At 37.7% G+C, this 21,328-nt stretch overlaps 2 protein-coding genes across 2 annotated transcripts; both read right to left on the bottom strand.

Moving 5' to 3' along the window:
• Positions 1 to 10,364: 10,364 nt before the first annotated feature.
• Positions 10,365 to 17,504, bottom strand: LOC126763239 (uncharacterized). The gene is made up of 8 exons (XM_050480556.1): positions 16,983 to 17,504; positions 15,129 to 15,285; positions 14,892 to 15,054; positions 12,011 to 12,144; positions 11,532 to 11,947; positions 11,341 to 11,458; positions 11,104 to 11,282; positions 10,365 to 11,045 (listed from the first exon to the last, which is right to left on the bottom strand). Exons 1-8 carry the CDS (start codon positions 17,168 to 17,170, stop codon positions 10,613 to 10,615), a joined length of 1,788 nt encoding a protein of 595 aa, XP_050336513.1. The 5' UTR covers positions 17,171 to 17,504; the 3' UTR covers positions 10,365 to 10,612.
• LOC126763235 (probable small nuclear ribonucleoprotein E) lies at positions 12,405 to 13,017 on the bottom strand. The gene has a single exon (XM_050480549.1). It carries the CDS (start codon positions 12,912 to 12,914, stop codon positions 12,630 to 12,632), a length of 285 nt encoding a protein of 94 aa, XP_050336506.1. The 5' UTR covers positions 12,915 to 13,017; the 3' UTR covers positions 12,405 to 12,629.
• Positions 17,505 to 21,328: the final 3,824 nt, after the last annotated feature.

Genomic DNA, 21,328 nt, shown 5'->3' with positions numbered 1-21,328 from the left:
TAATTGTATCCATTGTTCATCATTGCCAACGAGAATCAATTCCTATCGACATTATATTTTTTATACCTAAAAAAGTCCCGATCCCAATGACTATTATTACATTTTCTGACAGGAATTCCAGGTTTTCACTTTCGTTAAGCCTCTATAAATCTTCTCACAATATCTTTGTAAAGTATATAAATGAGCATCCTCCCCCGGACATCCACACATACACCACACTATCACACCACATCAACTCAACCTCACAACACTGACACGCACCTTCACCATACTCACTTCACAAATCATCAGGGCTTACAACCCACATTCCACATACACATGAGAGCACCACACATCGACACCCACATCACACCATCTGATCCCACACAGCAAAGGGAAAAAAGGAACTACAAGGAGATCAGCAACTCACTTCGTTTTCGATCTTAGCAGCGACCTGTACGCGTTGGAACATTGGTACCGAGCAACATCAGCGCTTTTCCCCGAGTTTTCGTCATTTTCATCCAGTTTCGGAATTAGAAAAATTTAATTATTACCTTTTTATAAATTGAACATTTAAATACATTGTACACAAACAAGACATCCGCAATACACATATACACGCGTGTACTTATTTAATTTTTTTCATTTTTAAAACAAAACCTTGTGGTGACCGAGAAGGTGAGTGCGAAAATATAAAAAGTCACAGCAAAAAGGGGAGTTAGTGGAAAACACATAAAGTTCTGTTAAATTTAGAGCTTTGGCAGTGAAAGCTTTCGAAAGGCCTTTTTCAATTTTAATTTTCCCTTCGGACGATAACTTCTGTCCAAACATTAAAGTATACTTTGACTAACGAACGAAGTACCGTGTTAGATTCATTTCATCAGGACAACAGTCTGGCAGCAATATGGAAGTTTATCAATAAAACGTTACCATGACACCAGTTAAACAAAGAGCTCGAAATTTCAAGCTTTGCACCATTCACGCAACTATTACTCCTGACGAGTACTACTTTCGAGAGTCTTAACTTGTAATACAGGGAAAACAAATATCGGAATGAATCTGATTCCACGAGTCAATGTGAGCTCTTTATCTATGATTCGACTCGTAGGGCATCATTAAAGGGGAAAGTTGTTGAATTCGTAAAATAATTCACCGTAGGACTGACTGTAGGAGGATGGAGTCATGTGTAGAAGTTCACACAAGTGAGGAAAATTCTCTGATCTCTGATTTTACATATGGCTCCAGCAGCTCACAACTTCCGGTCTTTGATCAAGCATGCTCTGGGTAGCCTAAGAACATCCGTTTGAAGGCAAAACATCCCCTCCACAGAAACGATTCTTTTACATTTGGCTCAAGCAGCTCACGACTTCCGATCTTTTACCAAGTATCCTCTGGGTAGCCTAAGAACATCCGTTCGAAGGCGAGCTAAAGTGAGAAGGCGAAACATCCCCATAGGGTTGTGCGCTGGGTTTGGGACCCGCCACGTAAAAAACACTACCAATGAAAAAGCGTAAACAGCCTCTGATGAGAGACCCCCCCTTTTGATGCCGACCGTGGCAAACGAAATAAGGACTACGATTTGAGGGCATGCACCTGAAATGTCCGGTCACTTATTTGGGAAGGTGCCGCTGCCCAGCTGGTTGATGTCTTCGTTAGGGTGAAGGCTGACATCACCGCCGTCCAAGAAATGCGATGGACGGCACAAGGACTGAGGCGAGTATGTCCTTGTGGCATTTACTATAGTAACCATATAAAGGAGCGCAAATTTGGTATTGGATTCGTGATGGGAGAGAGACTCCGTCGCCGAGCACCGTCATTCAGCTTGGTGGATGAACGTCTAGCCACAATCCACATCAAAGCGAAGCTCTTCAACATATCGCTGATTTGCGCCCACGCCCCGACGGAAGAGAAGGACGATGTGAACAAAGATGCCACGATATCAAAATCGTGCTTGGCGACTTTAACGTCAGGGTGGGCAAAGAAGGTATCTTCGGCACTACGGTCGGTAAATTCAGCCTCCACGACGAAACATCCCCTAATGGATAGAGGCTGATCGATTTCGCCGGGGCCACCTGGCTGTCTCCGGATCGAAAAACCACCAACCAGATCGATTATGTTGTGATAAACGGACGACACGTCTCCAGTATTTTAGATGTGCCTGCGCTCCGAGGTCCTAACATTGACCGAACCACTATCTTGTTGCAGCCAAGATTCGCACATCATCAAACATAAGGAAGCGCCGTCGTGAAGCTGCAATCACAAGCGAGACACATTTGTAGACAGAAAAAGAAAGAGGCCGAAATGAGTTTGAAGAGCTTGACAAGCTGGCCGACAGGGGTAATGCTCGAAAATTCTACGAAAAATGCGGCGGCTAACACAAGGTTTCAAGACCGGACATGGAATCAAAGGTGATCTAGCGTCCCATGCCCAGAGCATGCTAAAATTATGGAGGGAACACTTCTCTAGCCTGCTGAATGCCAATGAAATTACAACGATCAGCAAATGTTCCATTGCCCGACCATAAAGAAGTTTGAATAGCAATTACTCGGCAGGGTCTGATGGAATACCGGCCGAGCTATTTAAATACGGCGGGGAAGAACTGATAAAGAACATGCATCAGCTTCTTTGTAAAATATGGTCGGACGAAAGCATGCTCAACGATTGGAATTTAAGTGTGCTCTGCCCAATCCACAAAAAGGGAGAGCCCACAATCTGCGCCAACTACCGTGGGATCTCAACATCGCGTATAAGGTTCTATCGAGCGTATTGTGTGAACGATTAAAGCCCACCATCAACAAACTGATTGGACCTTATCAATGTGGCTTTAGACCTGGCAAATCAACAACCGACCAGATATTCACCATGCGTCAAATCTTGGAAAAGCCGACAATCACCACCTCTTCGTCAATTTTAAAGCTGCTTTCTAACAGCATGAAAAGGAGCTGCTTTTATGCCGCGATGTCTGAATTTGGTATCCCCGCAAAACTAATACGGCTGTGTAAGCTGACGTTGAGCAACCCCAAAAGCTCCGTCAGGATCGAGAAGGACCACTCCGATTTGATACCAAACGAGGTTTCAGACAAGGCGACTCCCTATCGTGCGACTTCTTCAATCTGCTGCTGGAGAAAATAATTCGAACTGCAGAACTTAATCGATTAGGTACAATCTTTTATAAGAGTGTACAGCTGCTGGCGTATGCCGATGATATTGATATCATCGGCCTCAACACCCGCGCCGTTAGTTCTGCTTTCTCCAGACTGGATAAAGAAGCGAAGCGTATGGGTCATCTAATTTCGCTTTATTATTCTCTTTTATTTATATGTTATAACTGGAATAGAACCGGATGTTATTCGTATAATATTTATAAACACTTTTATATGTAAATATATATAAGCATATTACATCAAATTAAAATTAAAAATATAATTAAAAACCAATTTACAAAAATGTGCAAAAAAAATTGCTTAAAATTCTTGAAATGAAAATTAAATGCCAGTAGGCATTTCTTCTAACACGCAAGCACGTGCTGCGCTAAACCCTCGAAATTATCAACAGCTTAGCAGACATTTTCGAAGCAGTTTTGAAAATTTAACACAGTTCAAGACAATTGGTTTTCATAAACTGCTCCGCAATTAAATTTTATTGCGTGCATGCATCTAATTTTTGGCATATTGATTTCATTGCTGATTATAAATTTACAAATAGCTATATGTAAATTTTCTGATTTAGCGCTAGTTGATGGCATTTTAATCGCTCACGCACTGTGTTAAATCGCTTTTTGGGGGTATTAAACAAGATTGCGTTTCACTTTTAGCACGAATGCTTGGCTAACTGAACGGAAATGTTGGCATAAATTCGTTTTATGGCTGATTTGGAATTTATATTATTGTAATTATATAACTAATTAAAAAAAATTAATTTATTTGCATTCGTTCTAGCGAGCATATACAAAAGTTTGCTAATTTAGCGAGAAGTTAGGTTTAACAAGGGTTTAAAGATTCCATATAACTTGGGCACGTGCTTAAAGCGATTTAGTTACACGAAAATGTAAGCTTGATAATGGTATATGCTTAATTATTGTCTAATTTTATTTCAAAAAATATATTTTGTTCTTATTTCCTGCTCTTTGTATTTTTAAATGCCGAAATATTAATTTATTGCAGGGTTGCAAATAATGAATTAAAATAGTAACTGAATTAACACGTTGACTGCCAGTGTATCACCGGATACCACGACAAAAATCTACCAACACACACTGATCGATTTCATAGACCAAAAATAAAAAAATTAAAGTTTGAAATTTACCACTGATTGTATCAAAGCTATTTCTTAAAACACCAATAAAACTAACGGTAAATACATTTTTGCTCTATCCCATTCGTAGGGGCTACGAAAAGCGAGAGAAGTGAGACAATAGAAACACGCGGACTGTGCAGTGAAAATAGCTTAAAAATTATCTCTTATAATAAATTAAATTGCAATATAAAGTCGTGTTTAATCCGCATAAATCGAAATGAATACTGAGAATAAAGATATAATAGGTTGTCAAAAAAGTCGTGCGGTATTTTCGCTAGTTGGCGCTGAAAGCGCGTAGTTCTAGTTTTATTCGTCGCATCGGGTCATGCTATACCTTTTTGGAAAGCTCATTTCACGCGCTAACACGTGTTTGATTGATTGTCGATAAAAGCCATGCTTCCGACGTAATTGAACATGCTTTTATGCTGTGATTACCAGTGAACACGCGCTGTTTATTTGAAACTGTTGCCTTTTTTTTGGAATGTGTATCACCAGTGTCACATTTCGAAAATGTAAATCAGTGTTAGCTACAGTTCATAGCGAGCAGTTGGTTGCACAAATTCAGTGAAATATTAGTAAAATGAAGTTGTGAACTTATGAATTCCAAGGAAATAGGTCACATGTTGAAATCAACAGAAAACTCCAGCGTTAATGGGGAAGATTTTAGTTCAGATGCAGATTCGTACATCCCAGATTCCAGCAGTGATACATTGAGTGATGAAGTATCCAAGAAGAGCGGAATATCAGCACAGATGAGCATCAGACGGGAACTATGAAAGAATGGAATTAGAGACTGCCACCGGAGTGACTTTGCTAAATTTTGAAGAATATTTCAATCCACAATACTTGTTTCGCAATATGATGCTGATTCGCCATTTGAGTATTATAAAAGGTTTATTCCAATGGGACTTTGGATATTAATGTTGAAGAGACAAATAGAAATACGAACAATCAAATATATGGGATCGCAGCAGCAGTAGAATAAAACATTGGAATGATACTGATCGTAAGATCATGGAGTTTCTTGCCATAGCCATGTATACGGTTATGACAAAATACCCTTCAATCGCGGACTATTGGAAAATAATCACCTTATTAAAAAATCCATTCGTCTCACACGTTATGCTTGTATATCGCAACCAGTTCCAGATCTTAATTAAATTTATTCACTTCGCAGATAATGCTCAGTCATCGAAAATAAGCTCTAAAACTTTTAGAGTAGACAAACTCTTGCAGGAAACAGCATTTCGATAATATCTTCCTGGTAAAGTGCATAAGTATGGCATTAAGGTATTTAAATTGGCAGATACGAACGGTTACATTTTTAATTTGTAACTGTATACTGGAAAATCAGAAAATCACAGGGCTTTCTCTTGCAACGTATATGTATGTTTTCAAAACGACGCTGCAAAAGTAAACCGAGTTGGACAACAAACAACGCCATATATTTCCCCGCTCTTTTGACATTTCTCTTTAGTAAGGTTTGCCATTTCATCATGGAAAGATATACGATCCAACAACTAGTCGAAATTATTAAAATTTACTACGAAATTCGGAGTCAGTGGCCTCAACTTTAATATAGCTACGTCCAATTTATGGTCGTCATAATCGTACTGTCAGATCAACAAATGAGCGCCTAGTAGAAAAATTTGAATCCACAGGCACAGTACAAAATGCTGCCGCTAGCGCATCAAGAGAGGAGACCCAAATCAGTATCTTACACGTCGTTCTTGCCCTACATCTTTACAAGATCAAATTGACGCAGGAACTGAAGCCGCTTGACCATCAGAATCGTCGTATGTTCGTGAATTGGGGTGAGCAACAACTTGAAAATGATCCAGATTTTCATCGACAAATCATCTTCAGCAATGAGGCACATTTCTGGCGGAATGGCTTCGTCAATAGGCACAATATGCGTTATTAATCAGGCAGAAATCCAACATACCCGGCAGCGTCACTAGACCGTACTTCTTCCGTAATGATTAAGAACACCACGTCACTGTGAATGGGAATCGCTACCGCTCAATGATAACCGAATATTTTTGGTCCGAATTGGATGATATGAACTCGGACAATATGTGGTTCCAACAAAACGGCGCCACAAGCCACACAGCGAATGTCACAATCGATTTATTGAAAATCAAGTTTGGTGAACGTGTTAACTCACGAAATGGCCCAATCAATTGGCCGCCTTGGTCGTGCGATTTGACGCCGTTAGACTATTTCCTGCGGGGCTGCGTCAAGTCTATGGTCTATGCCAACAAACCAGCGACGATTGCTGAACTTCGGACGAATATCGAACTCGAAAATGCAGCAGTATCGGTCGATTTATGCTTGAAAACCGTCGAAAATACATTGAAAGAATACAGATTTATTTTTGTTTACAGAAATGAATTACGTTTTCCTATAATTAACATAGATTTTTTTTTAACTTTTGTTTTTTCTACTTTGTGTTTTACAATGGAATAAAAACTGTTTTCTTTTAAAATAAGTTTATATCTTTATTAAAACTCCTTCCTTTAGGGTATCAACCCCTAAATTGTAGCGGCCTAGGCGTGTAGCACTGGTAAGACATTGGAAAAATGTGTTAACATTTGAATTAAATTATATTTCTTTTGTAATCGTCTTTTTTTAATTTTTGAAATTTCTAATTTTTTATCCATTTTCATTCCAGCTTCTATTTTGAAAAATATTTCTTTATTTGTTGCTCCAATTTTTAAATTAAAAAAAAATATATCAAATTTCAATGGATTGAAAATTTTAAAAATATTTTTTTTATTTGTTGCTCCAATTTTTAAATCAAAAAAATCTTAAATTTTTATTCCGATTGAAAATTTAATTTTTAAAAATTATTTATATGAAAAAAAATATAAAAAATATTTAAAAATTTAATTTTAAAATTCAAAATTTAATTCTCAATCCTAAATCACAATTTTTAAATTAAATTTAAATTAAATCAAATAAATGTTTTGTTGTTGTTTTTTATCTTATTTTTTACGCTGATATTATATTATTTTTGTATATAAAATTTTACTTCTGTCTACTACCTATAATTTTTTTAATATTTTACAAAAAAATCAATTTATTAATACCATCAACCACAAGTTTCACACTCAACATACATCAAGTTTGTTGCTTAAGTCTTCGCCATGGCAGAGCACGTCAACAAACTAGTGAGGCATAACCAAATTAACCAAAATATTTCTGCACTCCAACAACTCGCTGCTAGGCGCAGCAAATTAAATTAAGCTGTAAATTGTCACCTGCTGCTCGACGACTGCAACTAAAGCAAGTCACCAACAACACAAACAACAACCAGCACTAACGTGCGGCAGACAGTCAACAGACGAACAACTAGCAAAACATTTTTTGAAGAAATACGTTGCTGTAACTGTTAACTCAACATGCAACCATTTGTTGCATACAAATGTACATACAATACTGTTGTTGTTGTTATTATTACCATACCATTTCTGTTGCGGTGTATTTTTATGTGTTTCGCATATTTAACACCTGATTCAGTTGTAAGTTGCAAATCACCGGGCAACAAACAACACCTACAGACGACCTGCGCAGCTGAAATGCTAGCTTTTGTGCGCCACTGCACTGCAACAATAACTACAATAATACGAAGCAGCAGGACTTACAGCAAACAAGTGTAGCGGACATATAGTCGCAGTTGTCGCGTGTCCTTTGCGCATAACTTGCAATGGAGAATTTGTGTCTCAACACGGCAGCAACAGTTGCTGCTGTAGTAGTCAAGTCAACTAAATGGAAGCATAAATATATAGGTGGATGCATGCATGCACATACACCTGCACTTGGTTGCATGTGGCATGACAGTTTTTTGGAATTTTGTATTGTTAGTATGTCTGTCAGCGGCGGCTCTTCTCATTTTTTACTGAGCTACATTCAAGTCTTTATTGTTTGTTGGCTCCAGCGTTGAGGTGTGTTGTTGATGCTGTCAACACATGTTGCTGCTAACTTTCGGCGACATTGTTGTTGACACATAGAGAACGTTGCGTTTATTTACACAATTTATTCTAAGCATTTGCGATGAATTAATTTGTGTCAGCAGTGATAAGCTAGCGCGATGTATTAAATTTGTAACAATTCCGCATTATTTTATAAATTTAAACTAAATAATTTTTTGAAACTATTTAAGACTGAGAAAAAGCGTTTACCTTAGCCTCTACTATGTAACTTGAGGTACGTCGGGGTATTAAGAATACATCAAACAAAAAACGTGAGAACAATTGTATATGCGGATCTCCGGCTCAAATGCAATGATAGCAGAAATGATCTGCCAATGGTTTTCAACCATGAGTTTAAAGTTAGCTGAGCAAAAAGCGAAAATCTTGCTCATATGACATTATTTCACAGTCTCAGCTGAAGTATCTGGGAGTAATATTGGATTCCAAATTAAAATATAAGGAACATGTGGCGTATACTTCAGGTAAAGCAAGCAAATATGTCTATCATGAATGATGACGGCGAGCTTTAACAAAAAAAGTAATGAGTTCCGTAAAATTGTATGCAACACAATATGGATACAGACACTGGTATAAAAACATATGCCAAACAAGTACTAAATACTGAGCTACATATACATACATACAAGCGCTTTCCGAACGATATGGAACGCTGTTGGAGTTCTACATGGCAACCAGGGAAACGAAATCGTTAAAAGTTAAAAACTTCACTAAGCGGTATATTTTGGGTGGAAACTTTGACCGCACTTATTTGTGAGTCCTCGCTGGGTAAATGGAAAGCTGTTAGCAAAACAAAACTAAGTAATACCGTACAATAGAAGAGACTTCAATGTGTTCTTCTCTCCCATGAAGTAATACTTTGTCCAGTGGTCCTGTGTGAGAGACATGAGTACGTAGTAAGATTTAGCGGATTAAAATTCTGTCATACTGACATATAGGAAAAAATCGTAATTTTGCAAGCGCATTTTTATAAAAACGTTGCTAACGTTTTGTTCACATAACGGTTGTTTGTATATCCAAAGTGATCAGGGCGACGAGTATGGACAACCAGGGAAGCTGTAACGAAACCGTTAAATCATGTTAAAAACTTCACTAAGCGGTATATTTTGGGTGGAAACTTTGACCGCACTTATTTGTGAGTCCTCGCTGGGTAAATGGAAAGCTGTTAGCGAAGCGTCAGCTCTAATTATGACAAAACTAAGACATACTATATAATATATTAGGCGTCAGTCGGTCCGTACAATAGAAGAGACTTCAATGTGTTCTTCTCTCCCATGAAGTAATACTTTGTCCAGTGGTCCTGTGTGAGAGACATGAGTACGTAGTAGGTTAGATTTAGCGGATTAAAATTCCGCACTTTGTCTTTCGATACTTCATCCTACTAAAGACATTATAGAAGAGAAAAAATCGTGTTAATTTTGCATCCGTAGCCTTTTCTTTGACGCATTTTTGTTGTTTGAAATCCTAGTGGTCTTTCCATTTTAGTGGGTAGCAGGCATCGTTCCATCAAGAAGGGTAAATTGATAGTGAAGCTAAGGAAAAAAGACAGAGCTTACTGGGAATGTGCTGTAGACTCATGAAATCAAATTTATTTTAAAGGAATTAAGCCCAGACAATACACATAATATCATTCCCGGTTTTAGCACTATGTTATCTTCCCTTTGCTCCCATATACCTAATAAAACGATTTTCGAACTTCCGGGTGACTTTATATCTCGGCCAAAATGTGAGTTATCTCAATGAAATTGAGAGGGAGTGTTTTACTAATAACAGTGTAGCTTTGAGCCTAAAATAAATATACGAAAACTTGACCTACTTGACCATTGGTGATTGTATGTGAAGAGCCTTGATGAATCTAAGGGAACACTTTATTAGTTTATGGCATATTAACATATCAATTCATGAACACAGCCGTATTTACATACATATTTTATAGGGTCTCCGACGTTTTCTTCTGAGCTTTAAACCCTGTGCAGGGGTTTCAACAGAAGTAATATCCATTTCAACGGCTTAAAGGTAAATATGACACCTACAGCACACGAGATTGACAACTATTTAAAGGGTAAGGTTATTAAAACAATTGATAGCGCTAAATTTGTGTGAAAATAAGCTAAACTAACTAAATGAAACAAATTGAAGCAAAGAATACAAGTTCATTAGGAAATCAAATGTTTTATAGCAAAATTACTTAACTAATACAAAATCACGCATTATACCATACGCTAAAAAAAACTATAAAAGTTAGCAAAATTATTTTAAGGCACAAATGGTACTTAAATACAAAGAAATACTAATAAAAGCATACATAAGTACACAAAAACATACATTGCGTAGACACGAAACAATCAATATCTCTCATATTTTGGTTTGTGCAAGCCGCCGCTGACAGCGCCGCCACTACCACTGCTGTTTCCTCCGACACCTGCAGCATTGCCACCGCCAACAACATTTGCTGACAAATTGCCGTTATTATTGTTATTGCCAGTATTACTATAGGATGTGTTATTATTATTGTTGTTGCTAGCGTTATTGCCCGAAACGCTATTGTTGCCATTATTTCCTGTGCTACTGCCGCCCACACCACCAGCAGCTGTTGTATTTGTGACCAACGTGTAAACTTCATAGTCGACAACCGTAAAATTGTAATCACCAAAGAGTGTCAAATAGGCGGCATTTGGACCATCATATGAGTGCGGCAAATTCGAATAGGAATCCATATTAGTATTGCAATTGTTGGCAATAAGTAAATCGGCGCCAGCACCAAAAATTGGACCGCAACTAGTGAGTGAAAAATATATAAAATATGTCTTATTGGAAAAACTATTCGTTGTCTCACTCTGGATGATAGCAGATTGCATAGGGTTTTTTGATAATATCGAACTTCACCGGTGGATCACCGCCAGCGGGATTAAGCGCGAATAGAAAAGCGCGCTCAGAATGTATGTAACCGCCTTTACGACTCGTTTTAGCCCAAGCAACATCAGTGTAGCCACCGCTTAGTTCACCACGTGAGCCCTACATCGAAAAAAGTACATCACTTTTATATAAATGCATTATTTTATATTTCACTTACAATGCCAATAACGAAACAGGGTGCTACGCCATCACAGTAGCGATGAAAAGCGCTTGAAGAATAACCATGCGTTGATGCGCGGAATACCAAACGCCAAGATTGTTTGGGCATACCATACCTATGTATATAAGAAAATAGTTGCACTTGTATAATCATATATGATGCTTACTTCTCCTACCGCCTACTCTTACCATCCATTTAGCACACTTTGTAAATGTAATTTATCATTGCGCAACAACTGCGAACCGGGAAACATGTTGACTGTCAAGCGCGGCTGTAATCGTTTATCATCTTCGGTCATGCCCGGTATGGAGGGCAACATTTGTCCACCACCGACACCACCACCTCCCTTATTCGAGTGTAAAGCTGCATAACGATAACGTTCCAACGACAATTCCATAGGCACAGCACCGGTGGGTTCTACCTCTTCGGCAAATACTTGACTATCGATTAGCAACAAACGCACGTGACACATTACACCAGATAGATGCTGGCAAACGCGCGCACGTTCCTCTTCCGTCCAATGTGCGGTAGGTTGTGTGACACCAGCTTGATTCTTAGCCCAGGCGAGCACACAACGCCAAACATCCTCCTCTTCGAGGCAAAACTAATAGGAGATATAAAGAATATCCGAAATTAAAGAATACATAACTTATACGATAGTACTCACATAATCAGAAGATATTAGTTTTACTAATGCATCCTTGGTTAAGTTGAGAAAAGCATTAGTCTTAGCACACTCACTGGCATTCTCGCCAATGTAGATAATGCAGCGTTCCATAAAGGAAGCGGCGCATTTTGCTCCTGTAAATTGATTAGGGTTAATACATTAGCAGTTTAGTATATAAGTATATGGTATAAGGCTTTATCTTTCCATTATTGATATATTATCCAATCTTGCATAAATCACTTAGAAAACCTTCAATAAAAGACAACTTTTTTTCTTTTCTCATAACTCACTTTTATTTTTTACATTCATTGCAATTGGAACAAACCTAAATTCAATTACAATCGTTTATAAACTAACTTATTTTTAGTTCAATGGTTCCATGCATTTGTTTATCATCCACCATTGTGCAATCTGAGTTCTTATTGGTGCATCATAGAAAATACAGATTTTGCATACAGTTTAAGTAAATGTAGTAAAGAAATTACGGTATTAGTTTAATTTTATGCATAATATTAAAGTCTAGATGTTCCACTAGTCGCCTACATTTGGGAACGCCACTTTCCCCAGAATTGCGCTCTTTCGGTTACTGTGGCACATAACCTCACTTTTGCTGCGCCGCTTAGTCTTTTGACGGGCTTACATTCTGTATCAATGTTATGTTATCACCCTTCAGCATGATGCGTCCAAGATTCTTGCGTGTACGCGTCTTCACCCAAACTTCCTCGGCATCGTCCAGCACCAGATTCATATATTCATCGAAACCAACAATGTGTCCCTCGATGCGCAGCGAAACGTTTTCATAAAGCCATACTTGTACGCGCGAACGATTCTGTAGATAACGAAAGATCAGATTGATGGGTTGTACCATCACCTTTTGGACCTTTGTATTGCCTTTGAAAGACATTTTGTAGCTAGCAACTTTATGCTTTTTTGAGCTATTTTAAAAAATATATAATTTCTACGCGTAAACGATTGCCGGCGTCGTTTACCAATTATTATTTGACAGCTGCGTGCCAAACTTCAAATTGGTGGCAAAAGTAATGCCATCTTTTTCCAAGGGAGAAATCGTGCCCTACACTGTTGCCTCTTAAGAGATTTAGGGCTGTATGTTCAATGTCTGGTTAGCAGCAAACAGTTAGTTTAGTTTTGAATAAAAATGATTCTGTACCCAAAGAAATGGTAAGGATTAAGTTGCTAACCAGACATTGAGAAAACGGCTGTTAGTTTTTTTGTATAACTTGTCAAAACTAATAATATGTGTAAAATTTGGTTATCATTCAGGTACACATAATGGCAATATTACGATTCTTTCGGCGGTATTTGTCATGACATGTAAAGAAAAACCAAATAAGAGTAGCGATTAAAATTGGTGAATTTTAAAAACTATCTCGAATATGTGTAACATTTGAGGACCTTATCCGATTCAGGTACACATAATTATAAAAATACAACTTAATATTTAGGTTAATATATAGAAACGATTTTCTACCCGACTATAAATCGTAAAAGCTATTCTCGATTATTTAACAGCTTTGTACCAAATATTAAATATTTTTATATTAAAGCTTTAAATACTTATATTATGTCTCTATTTAGAAATCAATTTCTTATATTCTCTTGATTTATTAACTTTCTTGTCAGCGGCACCCTGTTTCATTATTGACAGACTTCTCTGAGAAATCGCAATTCGATTTAAATAATCGACAGATGGCGCAAAATATTGTGTACACAAAAAGCAGGCAGGCTGCAGTGTTTAGTCGAGACACCAACAATGTTTTCGTTACCACACGAAGTGGATTAGGCGAATATTAGGTAAAAATGTTAATAAAAATATTTCTTAAAGTTATTAATTTTTCTAAATGTTAAAGATTGTGTATTATTTTGCCAAATATGGTTATTTACAAATTTCTTAAACTTTTTTTTGGGGCGAAATATCTATAAAAGTGTTAATACGCACTGAGTGTGGCAACCTTCGTTCGACGGCGCAAATATATTATTAATTTCACTTTCCGGTGCAGTTTATTCAGAACATTTGTTGAAATTTCGTGTTTGTTAAAAATATTGTGCAAATTAAATCTGTAATTTATTTAGTTTGTTTGAGATGTGATAACTGTGCCGTAAATAATGTTATTTGTATACAAGTGTAGTACAGGTGCTATATTGTGAAATGCAACTAGGCTAGGCGCAGGCAAATGTATTCTCTTGAGCGCTCAGAGCAGGCCGGAAGTGCGGAATACTTCCATCTAAAGCTTGTCTTAATACATTAAAGATTGCTGCGCAGTTTGAGAAAACCTTTAAGCTCTTTGACATCAACGCACATTCAGCAACAATTGGTTGGCTAACAAATGGCGAACTTAACACTTCTGTGGCATTGTAGCAAATGAAAACAACAACAACAACTTTTTACAGTTAACAACATACCCCAACTTATTATACGTCCGTGTGGTAAGTGAAAATATATATGTGTTATTATATTAATACTAACATAAGTATACTTTAAATGCAGTACACCTCAGTAACCACAATCATGGCAATGTGCAACATAAATTATATACAGTTGAACTACCCTAACTCGAATCACCATAATCCCCAAACAAACTTCGAGTTAAAGAGACTGCGAGTAATGGAATGAAATTTGTGAAATTTGACTTCCCTTGCCTCAATGGCCAATTAAAGAGTTCGAGTTATGGAGAACTTCGAGTTATTGAGCTCGAGTAAGGAAGTTCAACTGTATATTCAAATATTTTATGGCGTTGCAACACACAACCAAAAAAAGTGACTCTAAAATCTAAAACAACACAAAATTCTCGTAAATAAGTGTAGTTTATACAAAAGTACCTTTGTTTCTGAGATCTTACGCTAATATATTTTTATGTCATACCTGCTTTTTCGTGTATCTCCATGACGGAAGTGAGAAATGTGCATGCATTGTCCACTGACAATGTTGAAATTACATGATCTTCACATGCCGCACGCAATTCTTCCACGCCCATATCTTGCGCGAGTGTCATCATCTCGAAAACTCGTGAATCTTGCAGCATAATCTGGAAATTTTTCGTATATTAAGCAACATCTTTGTAACTTTTACTCGAAATCATTAATTCTTTTTTACATTTACCTTCGCTGTGTAGACATACACGATGAATTGGCGGAATACATCCGGATTGACATGCGGCAGTCGCACAGGCGTGGGTGTACCGGGCGCTGCTGGTGACACAGAACAGCCGGGTATGCGACAGATTTCGCCGCGCTTAGCCGTTTTAAAGCTCTTGCAGCTGTAATGAGCAAAAATATTAATAATTTCATTTAACCTATAATTTGATTAATGCAAATATAACGTTAATATATTTATGCACAATTAGTTGGCTTTTTTACACAACTGTTGCAAGTTGCATGTTGAAAGTAATTCAATACATTTCCAAAGTGGCGTGATAAGTGTAAATGAAAAAAAGTGTATGCAGAATTAATTAACTATTATATAAAAAATGTAATTAAGTCATTTAATGCAACAAAAAGCAACAAAAGTGTAAATGTGTGTGTGTATATATTAATATGTTTGTATGTATGATATTTATTAATGCCGCTGCTCACTATTAAATGCCATCCATGCTTCTAGCCAAACAACGGACGCAATACAATCTCTGCTAACTATAATAAATGCATAAAGGAATTGCCACTCAACAATTAAAAATTGCAACAAGCGTAAAAATAAATGAATTAAACATGTGCCGCAAAAGTTAAAATGAAATACAATTAAATAGAATGCAATAAATGCATTACAACAACATTGGATATTGAAGAATAATTAAAAAATTGCAACACGCACTGCCTGCGTAACTGAATCACACTGCTTGCCACAAGCAACACTGTGCGGCTTTGTACAAAAGTGATCACATTACAGCATTTTGTAATGGAAGCCGACACGAGAAAAAACATTAACGTCGGTTGCAACGAGGCTATAATACCCTTCACAAATAAAAAAGTTATCCATACAAGAACTTGATTTTGATCTTACAGTTTGTATGGTAGATATGTATGTATATTAGTATATGTTTGGTAGTAGGTTCCGACACCTCTAAAACGCCTCTCCAAACATGAGTTTTTAATTGTAACGGGAAGTTCCTCCTACATACAGTTTTCTATTTTTTCTTATTATCAGATAGAAAAATTTATATCTCGCTTCCAATTACTTGAAAAAATATCTTGTTCCTTAGATTTTGTAAGAAATTGAATGCACTACAAAAAAGATTTAATAGGATTTTTTCGTAAACCCAAACGTTTAAAAGATATTAACAGTTAAAGTTTGATTATTTTTGGGAAAATTTTTTATTTCTTACGAATTTTATAACTCAATAAAAAAAAATTATTATGAATGGGAAGGTCCTCCCGTTACAATTAAAAACTCATGTTTGGAGAGGCGTTCTTAGAGGTGTCTAGGAACTTATTTTTTTGAGTACCAAACGAAAAGAAAATTTTTTTTTTTTTTGAATCACTCTAATGTATATGCTACAGTAGTCCGATCTCAAAAATTTGTTAGGAGATTTTACCGTTATCTTGAGCAATAATGCTGGTAAATTTCATGAGCATATCTTTTCAAATCAAAAAGTTTTCCATACAAGAACTTAATTTTGATCTTTCAGTTTGTATGGCAACTATATGCTATAGTGGTTCAATCTGAACAATTTTTTAGGAGAGTTTCCTTTACGTTAAGCAATAATCCATGGCGACTTTTCTGAAGATATTTTCTCCAATAAAAAAAATGTTCCATACAAGAAATTGATCTAGATCTTTCAGTTTGTATGGCAGTTCTGACAAATGTTTTCATTTTAGAGAAAATAATGTGTGGAATACAGACAGACAGACAGACGTGGCTAAATCGCTGCGATGTTCAGGGTATAAAATGCATACACATACCTAGTTATTTGTGTACAAATATTATTTGTATACGTATACGTGCAACACGCCCACTTACCGTGCCATCAACAGTATGCGATGAGCATAAATACGTTCCTCCTCACGTCCGCAAATGAATACCAAATCGGCGCTCTCCTGATCCTCGGACAGACGTTGCAAGTCGGTGATGAGCTGTGGCAGGCCAGCCATAGCAGCCTGATCGCAGTGTAATGGTGTGGGGCAAGGTGGTGGAACACGTGTGCCCATTGTTGTTGCACCGTAGGCTGGAACAAACTGAGCGAATGTTCTCAGTTGTGTACTTTTGCTTGTTGTTGTTGTAAATGTATGTCTGTTAATTAATGTTGCAACAAACTAGTTGACTAGCTGCGTACTGCGTCCGCTTATGCGCTCTGCAACACAGTGGTTGGCAGTTTTAAATGTTTTTTTTTTTATTTTTTTCTTCGTTGCACGCGTTTGTCGCTAAACTCTTTCGTTTGTTTATTTTGTTTCAGCTTTTTTATGCGTCTGTCTGATTGTTGCTGTCAACAGCGGTGGTAACTAATCATTTGTTGCACGTTCACGTTTGTCACTTGAGTCTCTTTCATGTGGATATATAGATAGATATATACATACGTATGTACCTTTGTGTATATATTATGTGAATGCAGTTAGGAGCACGTGCTATTTTCAATTTTTGTTGTTGTCTTTAGTATTGCTTTTTATATTTGAATGGCAATCGATCCGTATTTAATTGAACGACACTTGTAGCTTTACCGCAGTGATATCTGCGATTATATACATACATGTATTGAACTTGATATTATAAGAGTTAATTTCATTATATAAAACAATTTCATTATAGTACGACACGGGACATGTGGATGGCACAAAGCCACTGGAGAAGGACGCAGTGAGCTTTTTTACGGATGGGCTTTTTCACAAGGAAGGTTCGACGTTGGGAAGCTGCAACCACTAAAGACGGCCGAACTATTTTCTACTCGACTTGCACTCCTGCTATGTGAGAGCACTCAACAGCAACTAGGTATAAGGGAACTGTGTGACGGCATTTCAAGCTCCTTACGTACAGCTGCAAACGAAACCATTTGTTTTTGGAATAGGCAAAAGAACAGCTGGTACGATGAGGCGTGCCGCGTCGTAGTGGAGAGAAAACAGACTGCCTACCTCCCAACGTTACAATCGATCACAACTCTTACTGGATGGGTTAGATACCGAGAGTTGAAGAGGGAAGCGAGACGCATTTGCAGACAAAAAAGAGAGAAGCCGAAATGCGTGAGTAAGAAGATCTTGACAAGCTGGACGACAGAGGTAATGCTCGTAAATTCTACGAAAAGTTGCGGCGACTAACAGATGTTTCAAGACCAGAGTGATCTAGTGTAGAACCTCCAGAGGTGATCTAGTCACTGATGCCCAGAGCATACTGAAATTATGGAGGGAACTTTTCTCCAGCCTACTAAATGGCAGTGAAAGCATAACAACAAGAAATGGTGAACCTGATTTCCTAATCAATGATGATGGAGCGGACGTTCCATTGCTCTACCAAAAAGAAGTTCAAATAGCAACTTCCCGTCTGAAGAACAACAAAGCGGAAGGAGCCGATGGATTACCGGCCGAGCTATTCAAATATGACGACAAAGAACTGATAAGGAGCACGCATCAGCTTTTTTGTAGAATACGGCCGACGATTGGAATTTAAGTGTGTTCTGCCCAATCCACATAAAGGGAGACTTCACAATCTGCGCCAACTACCGTGGAATAAGGTTCCTCAACATCACCTATAGGGTTCTATCCAGCGTAATGTGTGAAAGATTAATGCTCACCGTCAACAAACTGTTCTGACCTTATCGGATTGGCATCAGGCCTGGAAAATCAACAACCGACCAGATATTCACCATGCGCCAAATCTTGGAAAAGACCCGTGAAAGGAGAATCGATACACACTCTTCGTGGATTTCAAAGCTGCTTTCGACAGCACGAACAGAAGCTGCCTTTATCCCGCGATGTCTGAATTTGGTATCCCCGCAAAACTAATACGGCCGCGTAAACTGACGTTGAGCAACACCAAAAGCTCCGTCAGGGTCAGGAAGGACCTCTTCGAGTCGTTCGATACCAAACGAGGTTTCAAACAAGTCGATTCCCTATCGTATGACTTCTTCTACTAACTCATGGAGAAAATAATTCGAGATGCAGATCTGAATAGGGAAGGTACAGCGTAGGAGTGTAGCTGTTGGCGTGCGCCGATGTTGTTGATATCATAACTTCGATGTCGTAGATAATTTTGTCTATCTTGGAGCTAGTATTAACAGCAACAAGAACATCAGCGTCTGAAATCCAACGCAGAATAGCTCTTGCCAACAGGTGCTACTTCGGACTGAGTAGACAGTTGAGAAGTTAAGTCCTTTCTCGACGAGCAAAGACCAAACTCTAAAAGTTCCTCATTATTCCCGTCCTGATGTATGGTGCAGAGGTATGTACGATGTCAACATCTGATGAGTTGACGTTACGAGTTTTCGAGATAAAGGTTCTGCGGAAGATTTATGGTTCTTTGCGCATTGGCAATGACGAAAACCGAAGTTGATGGAACGATGGGCTTATGCAAAGCCATTGACATAGTTCAGCGAATGAAGAGACAGCGGCTACGTGAGCTAGGTCATGATGTCCGAATAGACGAAAACACTCTAGCTCTAAAAATATTCGACGCGTACCCGGCGGGGGAAGCAAAGGAAGAGAAAGACCTCCACCCGTTGGAAAAACCAGTTGGAGAAGAACCTGGCTACACTTGGAATCTCCAATTGGAGCCACACAGCGAAAGGAAGAACGACTGGTGCGCTGTTGTAAACTCGGCTATAACCTCGTAAGAGGTGTCTACGCCAATAAAGAAGAAGTTTTATTTCCTATAATCTGTTATTGACTTTAAGTTATTGTGTTTTCTTAATTTCAAGTCATAAATTGACTATATGTTTTTGTTAAATTAAAAATGCAAAAACTTTAACTATAGCATTATTAATATATTATTTGTATAAACTAAGTACTAGTTAAATTTCAAAAGTTTATAGTTTGAATTTTAATATTTCTTTAACCTCATTATTATATCAAAATTTTCCAGATTATTTTTTTATTTTGCAACATTTATACACAAACAATTTGTTAGCAATCACTTGTTTATACGAAAATTTCCCGTTTCACTGAATCTTCCAAACATTTTTATTCTTATTTCCACGCTTTTATACACGTTAACAAATTTTTCTCATCATTAAGTTGAAAATTTGTAAACAAAACCGCTCTACCGTCACCAGCCCTCTCCGAATTGCCAACAAGCGGTGTGCGCATGCGTACGCGCAAATTTCCGAAACCAGTTTTCGCATTGGTTTTCGGCATTTTGTTGCTCTCAAAGTAAAGCTCAACCGCAAGCACACAATTATCAGCCAAAAAACCACAGAAAACAACAAAGCAAGCAAACATGCGATCTGCTGCCACAAAAACTACCAAGAACTGTCGCAAAATTAACAAAAACCGCAAATTATAAAACAAAAAATCTATTTCCAACGCTAAATTATATGCCACACTCACTTGTCTGCGCCTTGAAAAAGGAATTTCGTAGCAAGATCTTTTACTTTACACAAATTCCTGCGGCACACAATATCACAAATTGTTTCTGTCTTCCCTACCACACACCACAACACGATGCAAGTGTGCTTCCTTTCTGTGCCGGGCCCTTTATGTATTCCAAACTATTTGGACTTTTTCGCGTTTTGCCGTCAACCCGAATCCGTACACGTAGCGCTCACTCTCGCGAATCCGTTGTGACTGAGCGTATTTGCTTTCAATTCGGCGGCACAATGCGCTAATTGTAGTTTGGTTCTGCCTGCAGATCAAACGCCAACACTCACAGTGCCTCGGCCATGTATATGGGTAAGCAGCTCTCTGGGCTTGTGTTGCCGCCGGTCCATGCACAGGTAGCGAAAAAATCATACAATCAGTTATTATATATTGCTTTGCTTTTGTTGTTGTCTAGATTTTATTTTGGTTAATGCCTTCTCTCATTCACATTGCTTTTTTGTTTTTGGTTATACATATGCTTTTCTTACCTGTCTGTTGCATGGCTTGTCGTGTTAAGGGCAATTGTGTGTCATAAAATTGCATACTTTTAGGCTCGACCATGCAATTGAAATCAAAGAAAAGTGTATTTGGAAATTATATCTTTCCGACAATTCTTGGTTGGATACAAATCCGATCCAAATTAGACTACGAAAGCTCTTCGTTTAAAAGCTAAATTTTTTACTTCTAAGAAATGTCATTATTTGTATCTACATATATATGTTTAATTCACTGAACTTTATCTTATGAGAAACAAATGATCGTTTTATATTTTTGGGTTTAAGAGCGTCGCCGTACTTCAGATTTTTA

The sequence above is a fragment of the Bactrocera neohumeralis genome, chromosome 6, assembly GCF_024586455.1.
Source record: "Bactrocera neohumeralis isolate Rockhampton chromosome 6, APGP_CSIRO_Bneo_wtdbg2-racon-allhic-juicebox.fasta_v2, whole genome shotgun sequence".
NCBI lineage: Eukaryota > Metazoa > Arthropoda > Insecta > Diptera > Tephritidae > Bactrocera > Bactrocera neohumeralis.
Note: the sequence above shows the minus strand (reverse complement) of the source record. Positions and strands in the feature narration are given on the sequence as shown.

Excerpts from the sequence above, each read along its gene's own strand:
- LOC126763235 (XM_050480549.1), bottom strand. The coding sequence starts at position 12,914 with ATGTCTTTCAAAGGCAATACAAAGGTCCAAAAGGTGATGGTACAACCC.
- LOC126763239 (XM_050480556.1), bottom strand. The coding sequence starts at position 17,170 with ATGGGCACACGTGTTCCACCACCTTGCCCCACACCATTACACTGCGAT. Across the intron at positions 15,286-16,982 it reads CGCATACTGTTGATGGCACG|CTGCAAGAGCTTTAAAACGG; the intron begins GTAAGTGGGCGT and ends TGCTCATTACAG. Across the intron at positions 11,283-11,340 it reads CCTGTTTCGTTATTGGCATT|GGCTCACGTGGTGAACTAAG; the intron begins GTAAGTGAAATA and ends TTTTCGATGTAG.